Genomic DNA, 17536 nt, shown 5'->3' on the forward strand with positions numbered 1-17536 from the left:
CGTTCGCCACGATGCGCGCCTTGGTGAACCAGTGGGGAGGGTTATTGTCGTCCGCCTCTTCGTCTGCGTCGCGGCCTCTCTTGTTGTTGCGGGGCGTGAACGGGGTGCAGTTAATGTCGAACGGAATGGGGGAATCTTGGAACCTCCGGTCGGGGCGTTCTGCCGGCCCGGGCCACTTCCTCTCAGGCTGGGGCCAAACATAGGCGTGGCCTCAGGCTCGGCGTCCTTTCGGCTCTCGTACGTGGCGTGGAACTGACAGTTTTACCGACGAGACCGCCGGTCTGCCGCACCTCCTGCAGGCCGCCGACCGAGCCAAGGCCGCGGACCACCGCATCACTGGTACCGCCCCCTAGTGGCCACACGCACCCTCGCCTAGGAGGCCGATACCTTCGTCCTGGCAATGCCGGTGGCCAAGCGCGCTCAAAGACCATGGTTGATACTCCTATCGCGATCGAGCACTTGGGCGAAATGTAGTAGGCAATGTTCAGCGGTACTTAGGTATACCTAGACTAGAATGTGGCCTCATAACGACCAAATGCTTCACGCAGAAGTCTTCTCACTGGCAATTTCCTTCATAAGCGCAACCACCTTGTCGTCGCTCATGTCCTCAACGCCCAACAGCTCATTGTCCGTCTTTTCCAGCCTATGGACGTAACCCGGTGTAGAAATAGAGTACCTAATGATGTCACCCATAACCTGCCAGTCTACCTGGCCAGCCTGTAGCTGAGCCATGGCCTTTTCAAACACCTGGTTCATATCCAAATCCTCCTCCTCCCAGCCTTGGTCGCCCAGAGCCCTCTTGGCAAGAGTCACAAGCTCTCTCTGCGTCATTTGTCTGTTGCAGATGTAGCAGGTTCGATTCTTGGTCTCTTGGGGCTTAGAGAGAACGTTTGTGACAGCTGTAGCCACCGAAGCGACAGTGGTATTCGGAACGACGGTGTTGCCGCCGTTCAGGTAGCTGATTCTTTTGTTCTCAAGGTCGATGGCGAGAAATTTCGTGCGAAGACCCCAATCGAGAAAGGAATTGTTGGCGATGGCCGTCCAGGTAATCTTGCCGTCGTCGGCAAGCTTCTGGATATGCTCCAGGACCTTGGCCTTGCCCTGGAAGACAGCCAGTCCTCGCGCTTTGGCGTTGGCCGGGTCCACACCGAACTCGGATGGGATCATTCTATAAACCCCGGCTGCGACGGCGGCATCCGTCAAGTAGATGGCCACAGAAGGGTCGGGCGCCGAGGTGGCATCGATGAGGGCATCCTGACCCTTGAGGGCTTCAGTCAAGGCTGAAGCGGATCCGAAATCGACCACCTGCACGGCAACCCCCGAGGGCACGTCACTCAAGGCCCTGCGAGAAAGAACAGTCACATTGAAGCGACCGACTCTGACCAGAGTTTGCAGGATGGCCGAGCCCAAGCAGCCAGATGCCTGAGATGTGTAGGTTAGCTCATGTTGGAAGCCATAATAGGAAGTCTGTTACCCACCCCGGCAAGAGCAACATTCTTAATTTGGCGAGACATTATAAAATGGGATTAGCCTGTACTGATGGATCGGAGATGGCTTTAGAGGCGAGTATAGAGCTATGATGCTGGAAGGTAATCTGGAAAACACTCTGGAACACCAGCGACTATCCGACGCCTTTTAAGCCAAAGTGTTGTAGTTTATTCACGTTATCAGGCAGGTAGATTCCAAGCATTATTCATCCCAATCAAAAAGGAACAAGATCGGATTCAAGATGGTACCGAGAAACATATGTTTGGCTCCCATCTGGAGAGTTTAGACTCCGGCTTACACGAGCACACCGCAGTCTTGACGTGCCGCAGCCCCCAAACCTCGAACATAGCTAGTCCAATTCAGTAAGAAGAATGAGCACATTTGTCATGCAAATTTAGGGAGACCCTTGCCGTCGACGGGTTTGAAAATGTGGTTCCTCTCTATTTAGGAAACTAACGTTAATAAGTACTATCGCCAACGGACACACGACGCTGGTTAGCTCAGTCGCTGACAGACGACTTTAGTCATCGATCGGCCATATTGGGTATAAATTCCAAGTGGGATACCGACGTTTCAACTTTTACCACTGCTGTACTCTAGCATGTTTGCTTGATCCAGGAGAGATGACTGGTGGAGTCTTGGGAGAACTCGGGATGGACAATGGCTTTGTTTTCGGAAGAGGACTGGAGCTGATTCATCTTCCTCAATGAGTTCATCCGTCCCCGAAATGTTGTTTCATGCAAGCTGTCGTCTACGTTGGCAAGCGTGCTGTGATGCGACACCAAGTCGCCGATTACAAGTGAATGCAACTGTTGGCCGCTGCCGAGTTGAGGAAGTATTCCAGACGGCTCTCTGGGGATCTGCAGCACTGGCGATTCAATGCCATCAAGTACTGCAACTTGGGATCATACAGTCACAACTGTGTCAGGGACATTTTTTTTATTAATATTATATTATAATAATATCATTCTCCGAAACGAGTGGAAGGGTGGTTGATGATGCTGGAACATCTCGCGACATCTCGACGTCCTGTAATAACCGTCTCCCAGCGTCAATCGAGATCAAACCATCCCCGATTCGTGACTCATTCATTCAACCTGTCCATCTTTTCTTCATAACCCATTCCCAAATCCTTTCCCAAAGAAATTGTCAAGGAAATTGTCATCAAGGAAATTGTCGTGAGGGGCATGTCGAGGCCATAACCCAAGCCATGTGAGGGGTCCAATCAGCAGCAACCAAACCAGTTGTGCCACATGAACCAAAACATAACACACTGACAAATCTAAAACAAAAAACGCCCCCAATTAACGCACTCATAAACCGAAAGGAAAAACGCAATAAAACCCACCCATTTTCCACCATCGCCAACTCAACAGAATCATCACCATTAGGCCACCACCCTTCCACATACGACCATACCCACTGGAAAACTCGGGATCCCGTCCGCTCTCCCATAGATAAGCCAGTGAGGGGCGGACTAGTAGTTGGGTCGGTGACGACCAGCGAATCCCCGCTGTTGTATGTTTTTTGTTTTGCATTTTCTTGCCAACTCTCTCTCTCTCTCTCTCTCTCTCCTTCTTTTTTTTTTCGTCGAAACTCTTCCTCCCGACCCCTAGAAGATTTGCTGAGCGAGTCTCAAGGCGGCAAGCTCGTCCGGAGACTCAGATCTGACATAATACTTCAACTCGTCGGGAGGCACGTCACATCCAGACGTAGCCAGATACAGCAACATAGGTCCCTGAGGAGGAAGTTGATACATCGTCTCATAGTACGGCTCCAGAAAGTGAGCGATCAGGTTCCGGTCGGACGCGACCTTCCACCACCTCATCGAATGCTTGACCTCCAGCTCAGCCATGGTCTCCCCGTCGGGGTTTTGCTCAAGATAGTACTTGACAAAGTTGACCATGCCCATGCCGACGGCAAAGTAGAGTGTCTCGAGGCGCTGCGTCACTTCGCCATCGGGGTTGCAGCAGAAGCTAAAGTGCCAGTTTTTGCCGCGCTTGCGACGAGTCTCAGCCACGAGGTCGTGAATCCTCATGAGCATGGTGTTGGCGAACCTGGGGCTGAACTTGTCTGTTCGTCCCACGTAGAGCAAGCAGTTTGACATGTCGGTATCTGCTCTGCCGAATGTAGCTCCGAGTTCTTGAGCTATCCGGCATTGCTGCCAGGACATGGAGGCGAGAGCTGCGTCTGCGTTGAAGTTCTGGTCTTGAAGCTCCAGGTGTGCAAGGGCCCATGAATCAAGCCCGCCGAACCACTCAAACACAGTTCGATGAACAAACTCGATCGAAGAGTCAATCAAGATGTCATGGTGAGGGTGCGACTCTGGTGTTCCGCAGAAACACTCGGTCAAGTCATCCCCCTCACTCCGAATAACCTCCAAGAGCCCACCACAGCGGCTGGCAAGGCGGTGCTCGAGGGCCAAGCACTGTCTGTGACGCGACTGGAGGGTTCTCTCCGAATGAAGCTCAAAGTTCTCAAAGTCCAGGCCGTTCTCGTCGACAGCGGCCAAGCCAACGGTCCAGACCCGTCCATGCTCGCCCTCGGCGCTTCGCGACTGCTTGCTTCTGTAGCAGATGCGGAGGATCTTGGCTGCCTGTTCGCGGTAGCGGAGATCTACCTGATTGAGCATGTGCGCGTACAAGTCCTCGAGCTCTTCTGGTATGTCCTCAATGCGTTTCTCAAGCTCGTGGAAGCGTTCAAATGCGTCGAACCCTTGAAGAAAAACCTTGGTAGCAAGGACAGTCCACAAAAAGATACCGTATGCCCTTTCAGCAAGCGTCTCGACGAGGATCAGGGCCATGGTTTCATCCACCTCTCGCAAGGTTCTCATGTACCGATGGGAATCAGTCTTGTCCTGCACATATTGCAGAACGTCCCCGTCGGTGAGCTGATCAAGATGGAGCTTAGGCGCGTCGGCAAAGGACTCGACAAAGACGGGATTTGGCCTGCTCGACACGACCAACTTGATCTTGGGCGATTTGCTGAGCTTCTGGACAAAGGCGACTGCTCTGGCCGCGTCGCCAGCATACTCGTCCAAGGCATCAACAATGAAGCAGAAACGTCTGTCGAGAACGCCCTCCTCGGTCATCTTCTCAAATGCAATTCTCACCTCCGCCACGGACGGAAGAGGAAGCAACTCGTGGGATTCAAAGAGACATCCGTCGTAGGCGTAGTGCCACAGGGTGGGCACAAGAACGGGGATGGCGCTGGGTATCTCGTCGAGGATGTGATAGAGGATTGCCCTGGCCATACCGTCTCGGCATTTCTGAAGGACCTTTCCCATCTTCCAGAAGAAGAATGACCCCAGAGAGACAGTCTCTTCACCTCCCCAGGCGTCCAGACGCCTTCTGGTCTCGGGATGGTTGAAGACGTGCTTGAGAAACGTGGACTTGCCTGAACCAGCTTTCCCACAGACCCAGTAGATGTCAGATCCTGACTCTAGCCAATCGGCGAGACTATCCCACCCGACGTCAGGCTGCTGTGGCGCAAGAGCCCATTGAAAAGTCCCAGGGTGAGGATCCTGCAGCTTCATCTTCCTCTCATCCATCCCATCAAACCAGAGATTGCTCAAAACTCTTCTCCGCGCCATAAAGACAATGAGTTCCTCGGCCTCGCGAGCAATCGTAATTCTGATTTCCTTGGAGACGTCGCGCACCATGCGCAAGTCATCCATAGTCTTGCACTTCCTGACGTCCTTCTTCGCCATCTCTGCCGTGATTTCGAGGTAGTCGGGTCTGTAGGCGAGCTTGTTGAGGGCATTGACGAGCTGTCTGACGTGCTCAAGGAACTTCTCGAAACCTACAGGGTCGCTGGCGACTCGTAGAAGCCTGGTCGTCGACGGTAAGTTGTCCGGAATTCGCAGCACGCGAAGCTTCCGACAGGTAAACTTGCTGTTGAAGTCCTCCATGCGCGACTTGCTGAGGATGAAGTAGCTGTTGAGATAGGTCGCATCAGGCAGAGAGTCCTCCTGCTCATAGGTCATGATTGTAAAGCAACTCTGGAGCTGCGCCTTGTCCATGAGCATAGTCTGGGTGTTGTGCAGTAGCTCAAAGATCTGATGATGGGTGTCAAGCTCATCAAGGCAGTTGTCGTAGTCCTCTTCAAGGAGCTTAACCATATCGACCCACTGCAGGAGCAGGGTTCTCTCGATGTCAAGCTTGGCCTGGAGAAGGGGCCAATCGTTTTCCAGAGCCTTGAGGCAGGAAACATCTGAGAGTATGTCAAGGCAGGCCTTGAGGGCGCCTGCGATGCCGGCGTTGCCAGCGAGAGGCGGGGCGACGCCCAGGGTCATGTTGCCTGTAGTTGGTTCCGTAGTGAGCAATAGTAAACTGAAAGGGTGAAGTAGTAGCTTGCGGATTGTTGTTGATGATGGATCAAGTCAGAAGGCGAGGGAAAAGGGCAGAATTTATCAGGATGGGCGCCTAACTCAAGTTCTCTCGTCTTCTCTTCTCCTGTGCGGGGTTTCCCATCCACCATCCATGTCTTATGCTACTGTAAGCCGCGTTACGACAGCGCATTTGCACTTTCGAGCAAACAAAACGCCTTGCATGTTGGCTCTCGGATGTGATAGGATTGTCCAGACGAGGGTGGCTAGCTGATCTGGAAGCGGGCCGCGTCTTGGGTTTCGGCTGCTGGGTTGGTGAAGCGAGAAAAGAAATAACAGAACGGCAGTTCAGTTGTCGAATGCTCTCGTTCAACTTTAATTTATCAAGAGTCTGCAACTTAACAAGACGGACCCTCTTTTGATAATACAACTAGCACTGCTTCTAGCTCTTCCAGTATCGCTTGTCGCCCAAGGTGGTGTAGTGCCACGTATCTCGCCGAGCTATATTTACTTCTTCCTCAGCAACATCTGAGACAGTCCGTGCGAACCGCTTCTCAGCCAACAACCTTGGCTCTGTCCTGTTCCGTGCAATCGTGAACCCGGGCCAGGCACACGATGCACTCATCTTTACGTGACCTTGTCTCGCCCCCTCGGAAGAGGGCCATGTCCACCACCTCCTGCGGTCCAGAACAAAGCCCCTATCCGAAACAAATGACTATTCAGAAATGCTAACACGCAGCCGTATTGTCCTTGCCGCTGCGAGTCCAGCCAACCAAGCACCTTGACGGGCTTGATATCACTTTAATCCTTGGCATCATGTAGGTATCTATCCGATATCCCATCCCTCTGCAGATTTGGCGTAACTCGAAACCAGGCTCTGAGTGTTCAGGGACAATACTCGGGAGGGGAAACCTCTTTTCTCAGCCCGCACAGCAAGCCACATGACATGTCACCATTGCTTCCCTGAAGTCGCTACGTACCTCGTCTCGACTACCGATTTCCAGGTACTCCGTACATAGTGTGTAGTTGATCTCAGAGCCGCCTCCCCGCACGGGCCTCGCAGGGGAGTTGTGAGATCTCTCTACACAACTACTTCATCCTCTTCATTCCTTCATTGTAGTATTTAGTTTGTCTGCTTCTTCTCCCGGTTAGTATAGGCGATAAAAAAGACTCAAGATCGTGCTACTATCAAACCATGACGACAGGATAACGGTCGCCGTGAGTTCAGCTTGACCTAGGGACTCGGTCATACATCCCTGCATGCAAATGTGCAATATAGAGTGCTCAGCTCAGAGATGTAGAGCGGGGTTTGTGTGACCATTGCATACTTGACGCACGTTGGGATCAGTCTCAACAGTATGAATCGTGATTCTCATACGAGTCCTCCCAGAGCCTCGTTCACTTCTTGGTGGTCCCCGTAGACAAAACCCCGAGACATAGTCTCAACCCGAGACTTCAACACCAGTAGCTCCATGTCGGTGACCACTGCATGCATAACGGTGCCCTGTCAGAGTGATTCAGTGTACATAGTCGCCCTGACTTACGCAGCCTTGTGAGTTATGTACGTGACACTCTCCACAGTGAGACGTCAACTCTACTAGACTGAGGATAGCCACGTTCCCTCGCTAAGGGGCCTGGACTCCACTGGCTTCGGCAATGACAGAAATCGCGGGCCCTTGCTTGACGAGTGATAGGTCAGATTAGAGGAATATTATTGCTTCTTTATCAACCACAGAAGAATCATGCGGGGGTGGGTCATTCAGTATCTGCCGATATACTCTATGTCTATGACGAACCGCTATGATCTGCAGTCGAGGCTTTGTACAAGACCCTTGTTGTCTCATCAATGTGGTGACTATGAGAGCCTCGTTTCCAAACCCGACAGCTGAGTAAGAGCGCTGATTACGCAGACACGCAACCATCCTTGCTGTCCTCAATAAAGATACCACCATAGATCAGTCCCTCGTCGAGAGCACTCTCCTGGAAGCCAGAGTTGACAACGTCATCCGTTCCAGTAGGCTTCTTCAGGATACCAATCTGGTACTGTCCCCGTCCAGAGTTATCGTTGGAGATGGGCTCCGTGACGGCTCGGAGGGGCTTGCGGCCCTCCGAGTACCAGGCTTGGATGGTGCTGCGACCGGTCAGCAAACAAAAAAGAAACAATAATACAGTCTCAGGGTGAGACATTACTCACTTGTTGTCAAAGTCGAGCGTGATGGCAAAGTTCTGCCACACGTCCTTGAGAATAGGGGTGGACCAGATCTGCTTGTTGGTACGGTCGAGAAGCTTCCAGGTATCCTTGGGCAGGTCCTGGCCGATGATGGTACCAGCCTCAAAGTTGAATTGGTTGCTAGAGTAGTCACCCGCCTCATGCCAGACATTCTGTTCACCGTCAGCTATGTTGTTTGCACTTTTTGCGTCAATTGTCTCACCAGGTACTCATGGCTGAGGTTGAGAGGCCGGCTCTCGTCCTGCAGAATGCTGAAGTGAAGTGTCTTGACGCCTTCAGAAGCAGGACTCTTCTCGTTGTCGTCCTTGGCAAATTGCAGACCGGCACGTCGGAAGCCGTGCTGCTGCATAAAGATGCTCTCATCACTGATGGTGACCTCGAGAGGAACAGTGCGAGAGACAGCATCGAATCGAGATCGAGGGGTATTCTTGGGAAGCAGAAGAATCTCAGACCAAGAGATGTTGTTTCCCTTGACATAACCAGGGTTGAAGGGGTTCCAGCCACCGCCGTTCTCGGTATCAAAGTCGGTCAGGGAGGCATTGGCGGGAACACGTCCGTCAAAGACAACGGCGCAAGAGTTGCTGGCCTTGGAGTAGGTGTGGAAGCGGTGGTCGAGAGGAGTGGCCGAGACCACGGAGGAAACAAGAGCGAAGAAGGCTGCGGCACGCATTGTGAATGATTGTGGGTGATATGTACAAACGAGAGTAATGAATGAATGACAAGAAAACAACACTATCCAGTAGTGAGCGAGCTGAAGAGGACTGATTGATGAGATGAGACACTCAAGAGACAGAAGACGTCTGATATATATCCCCCCATGCTCATCTACCGGCTTCTTCGGTAGTTGCCAAGCTTCCGAAACATATTACCAGGCTTCGTCATCCCATACGGCACATGAATAACCATGCCTTACCAATCCGACCAACTCCTCGTAGATTTATTGCAACCATTGGAGGGAAAATAGCTGCCTTTTGTACTGAACCTGTGGGCCGGGACTGGTGCTGTTGTATCTGAAACGGGCTTCTAGAAGCTAGAAAAGCTTAAAGCGTTGCGCTTGGCTCTAAATAGACGACAAGGTTTAATTAAGGAACCGCTCCGGGTCGTGACAGGTTCCCGAGGTTCCGGACCTGGTAGAAGAAGAAACACGGGCCATTTCATCATCTTGTCGAAGAAGAGATGGTTTAATCATGGGAGAACCCCTACAGCGTCAGGGCCCATCATTTGTAATCGCCTTCTTTCACCATCACATGACTGATCACGATGTGCCTTCCTTGAAAGCCGCCGGGACAGCCCGTCATCTTACCCTCAAAAGGCCCGAGCCTGCAGCCCTACGGCGCCTCCCGTCCGGCTTCGGCGCAACCTCCGTCTCGGTCCCACAATCCCGGCCTCGACCGGCCCTCCCGACCCGGAGCCCATCGGAGTAGTTCTCACGGGAATACCCACTACCCTCGTGGTAGCAGTAGCACTGACAAGCCGTAGCTTGCGCTATGACAAGACGCTATGCCACGCCTTCACGAGTCAAACGGCATGGTATCTCAGTATTAAAGTTCAGTCACCAAAAGGAATTGTCCACCATGTGTCCAACCCAAACCTTGAGCCCGCCACAGCCGCCCAAGTACACTATCTTCACACCCTCACGATGTTCTCTCTTCCTACATTGCAGTAGTGTTTCTCACAGAACATCACAAGCAAACAATCAACGACGATCCCCCTCAATACAACGGATTTCCCCAAAACCTGACCGAGCACCTCCGGGGAGATGATCCCCCACGACGCCCTCCCGCATGAAAGGTGAAGAAACGCGGGCACGAATCACCTTGGCTCACCGAGAACGCCCGCTCATGTCGGCATCTCCCATCCGCTGACCGGTGTGTGCGCCAGGGCTGCAGCAAGGGCGGGTTGAAAGTGCAAACTTGTGTGAAATGTAGTTTGAGGGAGAGAAAAAAAGCCTCACTGAAAATGCTGTATGCCCTTCGGCACGTTCTATCCGTGACGGTGCAGCAAATCCTACACACATGGATATAGCATTTGGTTTCTTCTCCTTCTTGTGTGTGTGATACTGCATGTTGCCTTGCCAGGTGACTACAAGGTCCAGCCATGTATTTGTAGATTACATCAAACTGCACAGACTATCTATCCACAAAGCGTCAAGACTCGCAGTTTAGTCAAGTGCTTGAATAAGCAATTATATGCTTAACGCTACGGCATGATACATGATACCGGCCCAGAAGATGGGACGAGCTGCTCTTTGACACATGGTGGTGCTTGGCTTCACGCCCCGAGGCGTTGTATCTCACAACTCTGCATTTGCATCTTCACTCCCTCCCCTTTCAACAAACATGGATTGTACAGCTTCACTTTCAGCCTAGATGGCGTCACAGACAAGCAGGACAGTAAACACCTCAGATAAACATAACCAGCGGTGAGTCATCTAGTCCTTCGTTTAGCCCCAGTTCCCTCGATTCCGACTCGACCAGAACCCTCCGACGTCGCCCTCCACCACCCGTCAACACCATCACCATGATATATTCCGACAGCTCCCTATGGGGAGACACGGCATGCCGCGTGGGATGCTTTCCACCCTTGTATCACCTTGATTCCACCCACTCCATTATCCTCTGGAAGCAAGCATCCCAGCCCACCGTATCGGCGCAACTGACACGCCACAACGCGGGATATACTTCTCCTCGGCGGGCCAAAGCACCTGACAGGTCGACAGGCATCACCGCCCGGCGCCGAAGAAGTGTCACAGATGGCCCGAGAAAGCCCCTTTACAATGGATACCGGTTTATACACACATACAGGTTTGGATGGATCAAGAATGCAACTGTCTATTCTGCTGATTCGCAAGACAATGACTGACGGTAATGGCTCAACAACCACCACAATGCCCAAGTGTCCCAATACTTGTAACTAGGTCGTAGTATAAGCATAAGCAATTTTGAAAGGGCGCTTCTTTACATCCAAAAAGAAAAAAAGCGTAGCAGAATAAACAAAGGATGAATTGATAACCCCCCAGGTCATCTCCATCCCAACTTTTCTTTCCATCTACCGGGACAGTTGACCATGGTATATAATCAACCCTCGCCAGATTCCCAAAGAAAAGGTACAAGAGACTGATGTTCGGGGGTATTAAGCCTGCTTGCTTCCAATTCTGTCCTCCGTATCCGTTGGTCCATAGCATAGTACAACGTGGTGGGCAAAAAAAGAACGGTTCAAAGGCAGTTCCAAACTGCAACCGTATAGTATGTACAGTTCAGAGCACTAAGTAAAGAGAAACGACAGTGAAATCACCAACTCCGGACCATGTGGGCTGCCCAGCTCCCCTGTCCATGGTCCTCTCCCCAACGCCCTTATAGATGCATGCAAATGACAAGCAGCGCAGTCAAAGAATGCATGCCCTCGAATGAGGGCAGCTTGTCGAAAGACAAAGGAAAGAAATGAAAGCCCCAGTATTGTGATATCATGCCCGATAGAGTCGTATTATAGTATCTGTGACTGAATCGGGTCCATCTCGTCAAGAAAAAAAATCTCGTTTCGTTGACATTCGTAAATTCGTCTAATAGCCAGGTTGGCCTGGCATCTTGCCCAGGGAGTGACCGCTAGACATCTTCGGGGGCAGGTGGTTGTGGCAGAAGATCTTCTTGTTTCCGTTGACCTTGTTGTCCTTCTTGGTGGCGTCGATAACCAGAGCCGGGTCGTCATATGATTCTACCTGACAGCACTCGACATTCTTCATCCACCGGTTGTTGATGACTTCGTTGATGCCGATACGCTTGTGAGGGTCGGGGTTAAGCATCTGCAGCAACAGACGGCGAAGAGCAGGCGGGGTAACACCAACGTCGAGGGCGTAGCACTTGGGGTAGTCGCTATCGGAAATGCAAGCATCGCACTCGGGGTGCTTAGCGTACCACTTGTTCCAGCCATCAACGAGCTTGTCGTAGTGCAGGTTGCCCGCCTCAGCACGGGACCAGATAGCACCGCCAAAGGTGAGGTAGATCATGATGATGGCTGAGCTCCACACATCCAGGGCGCGAGGGTCGTAGGCTTCCTTCTTGGCGAGCACCTCGGGGGCGATGTAAGGCTCACTACCGCAGATGCCGGGAGAGCAAAGGCGAACCTCGCCCATATTACGGCCGCATTGTCCACCAGCCTCACGAAGACCAGGATGAGTGCCTGAGAAGACTTCTGAGACACCAAAGTCGGTAATCTTGAGCTTGCTGTCCTTGGTAATCAAAAGGTTCTCCAGCTTGATGTCGCGGTGAGCAATGCCGTTGGCGTGAAGGTAGGCAACACCCTGAATGAGCTGCTTGAAGAGACACAGGCGGTCCTTCTTGCGATCCTCACCCTTGAGGTGACCCTTCTGAACCAGGCTGAAGAGATCGCCTTCAGAGCAGTACTCCATAACGTGGTTCCAGCGAGAGTGATCGGTGCAGAGGCGGAAGGTTTCGATGATGTTGGGATGGTGCAAACTCTTGGCGATGCTGAACTCGGACTTGATCTTGTTCTCGTAGTCCTGTTCGCTCTCACGGCGAGACTTACCGCGGAATTCCTTGACGGCGTAGAGCTCTTCGGGGTAGCCCTTGCGCATCATAAGCCTCACCTTGGAGGCAGCTCCCTTTCCGAGATGCTTGCCATGACGGCCAAGGAACTTGCGCTGGTACTCAAACTCGCTTTGTAGTTCGACAACATCGACAGCAAAATCATCGGGGAGGCTAAGACTCATGCGTCTAGCCTTGGCACCAGTACCAGAGTCCGGGGGGAGCGGCCAGACGCTGCGTTGGGGAGGGTACATGGTCTCATCTTGCTCGGCGGGCGGTGGCAGAGGAGTGTTGGGACGGCTTCCGTCGAAGCTGCTAGCTCGACGGCTAAGCTGGGGGCGCTTGTCTCCATTCGCACTCTTGGCGTTTGAAGTAACAAAGCCGATGGTTCGGCCACGGAGACTCAGACCGGTGGAGGCCCGGTTCTTCTTGAAGTCGCTCTGGCTGGGCAGGTTGTTGGCCGAGGAGCGCTCGCGGTGCACTGAAGCCATTTCGAGACCGGCGTCACTTGGTGACGGGGGCGAGTTGGAGCGGGTAGTAGCTGAAGAGCGGTTCATGGAGAAGCGACGACGGTGGGTGGCTCGTGGGTTACCGTTGGTCTGAGGTTCTGTGGGTGCAGAAACAACGGAAGGAGTGGCAGAGTCCATGATGGCCGAGTTGTTGGCCACCTGGGAATTTGAGCGGCGGAAAAAGTTGGACATTGTGCGCTTGAAGCTCGAGGTCGAGCCGCGAGTCGACCGTTTGGAGAGCGGAGTTCCGGTGGAGGTGACTTCGTAGTCCGTATACTTGGGGGTTGTGGATTCGGTATGCGAGGGTCGGCGAGAAGACTGTGTCTGTGTCTGATAGAGCGTCTTGCTGTTGCTGTTGGCGCCTGGAATAGGAATAGGAACGGCGCCTGATGTGACTGAGCTAGCCTGGTAGGACTGGTAGCTCTGGAGGTCTGTAAGGTCCTGGTTCTCAAGCGTAAAGTCCTGAGACTGGCGACCGCTGATGGGAGTGACTGGTTCAATGGCGGATTCGCTGCCAGACTCTCCACCTTCCTCGAGAACAATTGACTCGGTCAGGTCGGTGAGATATTGACGCGGTGATGAGGCAGAAGGGAAGCTAATGGCCGAATTTGGGCTCAAAGGAGCAGAAGCGGCACTTTTATCTGTGGCGACCGCGAACAACAGACGTCAGCACGCAGGGGTTGATTAAACTTGGGAGAGTTGGACAGGGTGAAAGTTCAAAGGTGACAAGGAACAAGGGACACAAGGACAAAGCATGAGGCAGAATGAGAGATCAGAGAGGGAATGAAGCGGAAGCGAGGCAGGGATCGGATGTGAAGAGATCCCCCAGCCCAGGCCCCAAGTCCGTCCGCCCACCAAGCCAAGGCACAGCACAGGAGCCGCAGGGCGGAAAAGGATTGCCCGCCTGTGGATGGACGGCTAATGCGTTGGGCGATGGATGCTCTTGTCAAGGCAAAGAGGCTCCAGCCGGTTGCATGCTTTCCCTTTAGCCAGTGACAGACTCCGTCGTGATGGCCGAGTCCCACGTTGATCGCGTCACTGGTGCCCCAGGCTCGATCCACGGAGATGCTTCTCACTTTCGGGCGACGGGGCTTGACGATGACAAACGCAAGGCAAAGCAACAACGCGAGAGCGAGGGAAATGACCCGGAGACTGCGAGAACAGGAGGGGGACGGATTGGAGCGAGGATTGGGGGGGTTACCAAGATTGGCTTGGCCCAAGTGCAAGAGAGGCAAAAATGAATGATTACTGAGAGAAGAGGGTCTCCATACCTGCTGAGTCGAGCATGGAGCTCTGATGTGGTTGGTGCTGGTGGGGTGCCACGAGCATCCCTGGGCCCGAGAATGCCGCCATCGTGATGGAGCGAGTTGCTGTTTCGGGGGGTCTCGGGGAGCTAGGTCGCTAAACTGTGGTGGATTCTAATGTCCAGAAGCGCTGGGGGTCCTCTGCTTCTTTATCCTGTCGGAGGCTTGTGGTGGATGTGTGCGTCTGGTCTGGCGGGGGGTACTGCGCTTCGGTGTACAGGCGGCGCCTAAGGTACAGCGGGCAAAGGGCAGAGGTTGGGGGCGGTTGCTGGTCACTTGGAAAGGCGAGGAACCACGACGTCAGGGCCACACACCATCCAAGAGATGGGTCAAATCGAGGATGGAGACGCTTCAGCAGCTGTCGCAGGCTGGGTCGTGCTCGTGGTTGGTTCGTTTGGTTTTTTCACGGTTGGCTGGTCCGTCACAGGCGTCCCAGGTTCGACGGCAGTTCCGAGAGCTATTGCGGATTGCGGCGAAAGATGTCCAAGATTTGCGATCTTGGCGTTGCGTGCTGCGAGCCTTTCGGTCGTTCTGTCGGCCACTCAAGCTGCCCACGAGGGTTGTTGATACCGTGACGAGGGGATAAGGACGATAGGTGATCTGACTTTTAGTCGCCGGTTAAACAGATATGACAGAATGCCAATGTTGATCTGGTGCGAGTCTGAGTCGATTTGGATCTCGTGCCCGTGTAAGCCCAGGTGTCGATGCGGCGTTGTCGGTTGTCGAGATGCGTGTGAATGGAGATCCGTTTCCGTTGACTGTTCTGTTCTCAATCAAGGCCTTCGGTGTTCGTTCCTGCCACGTTCTTTCCGTTGTTCCTAGAGGTAGATGTTGGAATGAACAGTCGGGGTCACCGTAACTGATCCGGAGGAGGAGGACGCGATGGCCGAAGGACAAGAGGAAGTCGACGGGGAGGAAGCGGCATCAAAGAAGCCGACTTGGATTATATAACTGGGCAAGTAGAGCAGCAGAAGCTGTCGTTTTCCACCAGCATGTAAACAAAAAAGAGTAAAAAGGAGAAGGGGGAGCCGCGAGCTTGGAGATTAGGAAACTCAGAAAAAAGCGCGCAGCTTGTCTTTTGTGTTTCGCCGTCTGGGGCGGCAACAAGCTACCAACGCTACGAGTGAAGCCGGCTGCTGTCGCTCACTCGTACATTTCGGTCCCTTGTTGAGCGTCCACCACCCCAGCCCACCAGAGCCAAACCAAACCCAGGACCCTCTATGGCTTGCCTGCTCTGGATGTGGATGTGGACCAGCCGGCGGACGTGGGGAACTCGACCGGGGTGAGGATGCCTTGTCAAGGGGAGGGGGCGTGCGCATACTGAAGATACACGCGCACACAACGATTCGCACTCACGCACACACAAAGTGACTGATTTGGATGCACTGATTGACAAGTGGCTCAGGGTTTGGCTTGAGGCTTGACGTGGGCTTGAGTGGGGAGTGTGCCGGTGATCAAGGGAAAAACAGGAAGCCATCGTCGGACACTCCAGAGTCAACTGTCTCTTCTACCGGCCTTCTGCTGCCCGTTCCATCAATTCCAGTGCTTCTCAAGGGGACCGGGACGTGAGTGGTTGGATTCGATCCATCCATGGATCTCTGCTTGGCGGAATACGGATACGTACCTAAATAAGCACAGTGCGTGATTTTTCTCCCATCTTTTGAACGAATCCACATGGATTCATCCATGGAATTATGCGACCCAGTCAGTCAGTGGATGAATCCTCTTTTGGGTCTGGAGATCCATTACAAGACGCAGATTGGTGTGTCCTGTAGTGGATGAGGGCGCGGGTGAAGAAATAGATGAGACAACAGAGGGTGAAGATGCCAGCTGCTTTCAAGTACTGTTCCTATATGATCTAATAACTTATGTGAGAGTGATGAAATGCCAGAAAAGAGCATTCTGATAGAATGCAACACTCTAAGAATATCTTATGCCTTGCTTTGTGATTCCTGTTCAGGCATTGTGGTCATGCTCTGTGAGGACAAATAATGCCTCTGTGTTGTTGTCCGTTTTTTATGTCACTCATGTGGTGAGGTCAGTCTCCCAGGGCAGGGTCGCTCTCCCCTACAGGTCGACCGAGGTCCCCAGTTTTCTTTCCAAGACTCCCAGGAGTTTGCTACTTCAACTGCCTCTTGGGGCTCTGTTGACTCTGCAGCACAATTGAATCAACGTGACTGTTGTCAGTTATGTGCTGTCTCTTGGTCGACCTCCTCTTCCTTCCCATCCTCGCGTATACGGTGCACAGCCAGATAAACTTGCTCGTCTGCAGCCAGTGCAGGAGCTCATGTGAGTTGAAATGAAGAGCACCAAGCGCGCACCCGCGCCTTCCCTGTTAACGGTAGTCCGCGCACACTGTACCTTCCACCTGAAGAATCGGTCTTTGATTTGGTGCTCCGTGATTGGCCGGACCTCCCTGTCAAGCCGGTGTCACTTTCCCCGTTTCGAGATGGAGAGTTCGTTCTCCTCCAACCTGTGACAGCCATCCACCTGCACAAGCTCCACCGCCATCTTTGGCTTGTGTAAGCGCTGCCTTCAATTGCTCGCTCCCAAACAACTTACGGATGCATATCATGAAGACGTCTCGAATGATCATGAACTCTCGTTGGTGTTGCCTCTTGTTGGCCCCATGATTGCATCGTCACTGTCCCACTTCAAACACAGCAGCTCCTGTCTTGTGAATTGCCCACTGAGGTCCTTGTCTCGTCAATCTGTTGCCGCATCATGGCAATCCACCCCAGGCAATTCCAGCTCGAGCATCTCCCCGAGACCCTGCTTCTGCCAAGGCCATCAGAAAGCGATCGTGACGCTGCGAGGGGAGTCATCGTCATCAGATGCTACATCATGCTCCCGTCCAGAACACTCGCCCGGACGAGGAATTGAAGACGCCCTTCGTGGCGATGCATTGCCCATCATCAGGCACTCTCCACTCAGACGCATCACGATTTCACGACTGAAGCTCTCACTCCCTGATGAGGCGCGATGGCTCTCGGTCAATAATCCCGCGCCTCATCCCTGCCTTGTCTCGCCCTGCCTCGCTGCTCAACGTCCAACGCCCGCTGTGATGGACCAGGAGAACAGTTGTCTAACCAGACGGAACTCCTTGTTGTCGGCCCCGTTTCACAGTCCCTCTCCTG

General features: G+C 53.1%; 4 protein-coding genes and 1 non-coding gene across 5 annotated transcripts; 1 reads left to right on the top strand and 4 right to left on the bottom strand.

Moving 5' to 3' along the window:
* Window positions 1-540: 540 nt before the first annotated feature.
* On the bottom strand, window positions 541-1514 carry LRP88_04741 (aromatic alcohol reductase; the record flags this gene model as incomplete). The annotated part of the gene is made up of 2 exons (XM_083241309.1): window positions 541-1422; window positions 1479-1514. The coding sequence occupies 2 exons, from the start codon at window positions 1512-1514 to the stop codon at window positions 541-543; spliced, it is 918 nt and encodes a 305-aa protein (XP_083102457.1).
* Window positions 1515-2895: 1381 nt separating this feature from the next.
* On the top strand, window positions 2896-3011 carry LRP88_04742. The gene has a single exon (XR_014475176.1). It is a non-coding gene; the product is annotated as a 5S ribosomal RNA (ribosomal RNA).
* An 89-nt stretch (window positions 3012-3100) lies between these two features.
* On the bottom strand, window positions 3101-5782 carry LRP88_04743 (uncharacterized protein; the record flags this gene model as incomplete). Its single annotated transcript, XM_083241310.1, has 1 exon — window positions 3101-5782. The coding sequence occupies one exon, from the start codon at window positions 5780-5782 to the stop codon at window positions 3101-3103; it is 2682 nt and encodes an 893-aa protein (XP_083102458.1).
* Window positions 5783-7717: 1935 nt separating this feature from the next.
* LRP88_04744 (uncharacterized protein) lies at window positions 7718-8715 on the bottom strand (the record flags this gene model as incomplete). Its single annotated transcript, XM_083241311.1, has 3 exons — window positions 7718-7946; window positions 8010-8197; window positions 8248-8715. The coding sequence occupies 3 exons, from the start codon at window positions 8713-8715 to the stop codon at window positions 7718-7720; spliced, it is 885 nt and encodes a 294-aa protein (XP_083102459.1).
* A 2889-nt stretch (window positions 8716-11604) lies between these two features.
* Window positions 11605-14448, bottom strand: LRP88_04745 (kinase-like domain-containing protein; the record flags this gene model as incomplete). The annotated part of the gene is made up of 2 exons (XM_083241312.1): window positions 11605-13736; window positions 14367-14448. 2 exons carry the CDS (start codon window positions 14446-14448, stop codon window positions 11605-11607), a joined length of 2214 nt encoding a protein of 737 aa, XP_083102460.1.
* Between the last annotated feature and the right edge of the window lie 3088 nt (window positions 14449-17536).

This window comes from Fusarium phalaenopsidis, assembly GCF_050370095.1.
Source record: "Fusarium phalaenopsidis strain FUZ10S chromosome Unknown contig_32292, whole genome shotgun sequence".
Taxonomy (NCBI): domain Eukaryota; kingdom Fungi; phylum Ascomycota; class Sordariomycetes; order Hypocreales; family Nectriaceae; genus Fusarium; species Fusarium phalaenopsidis.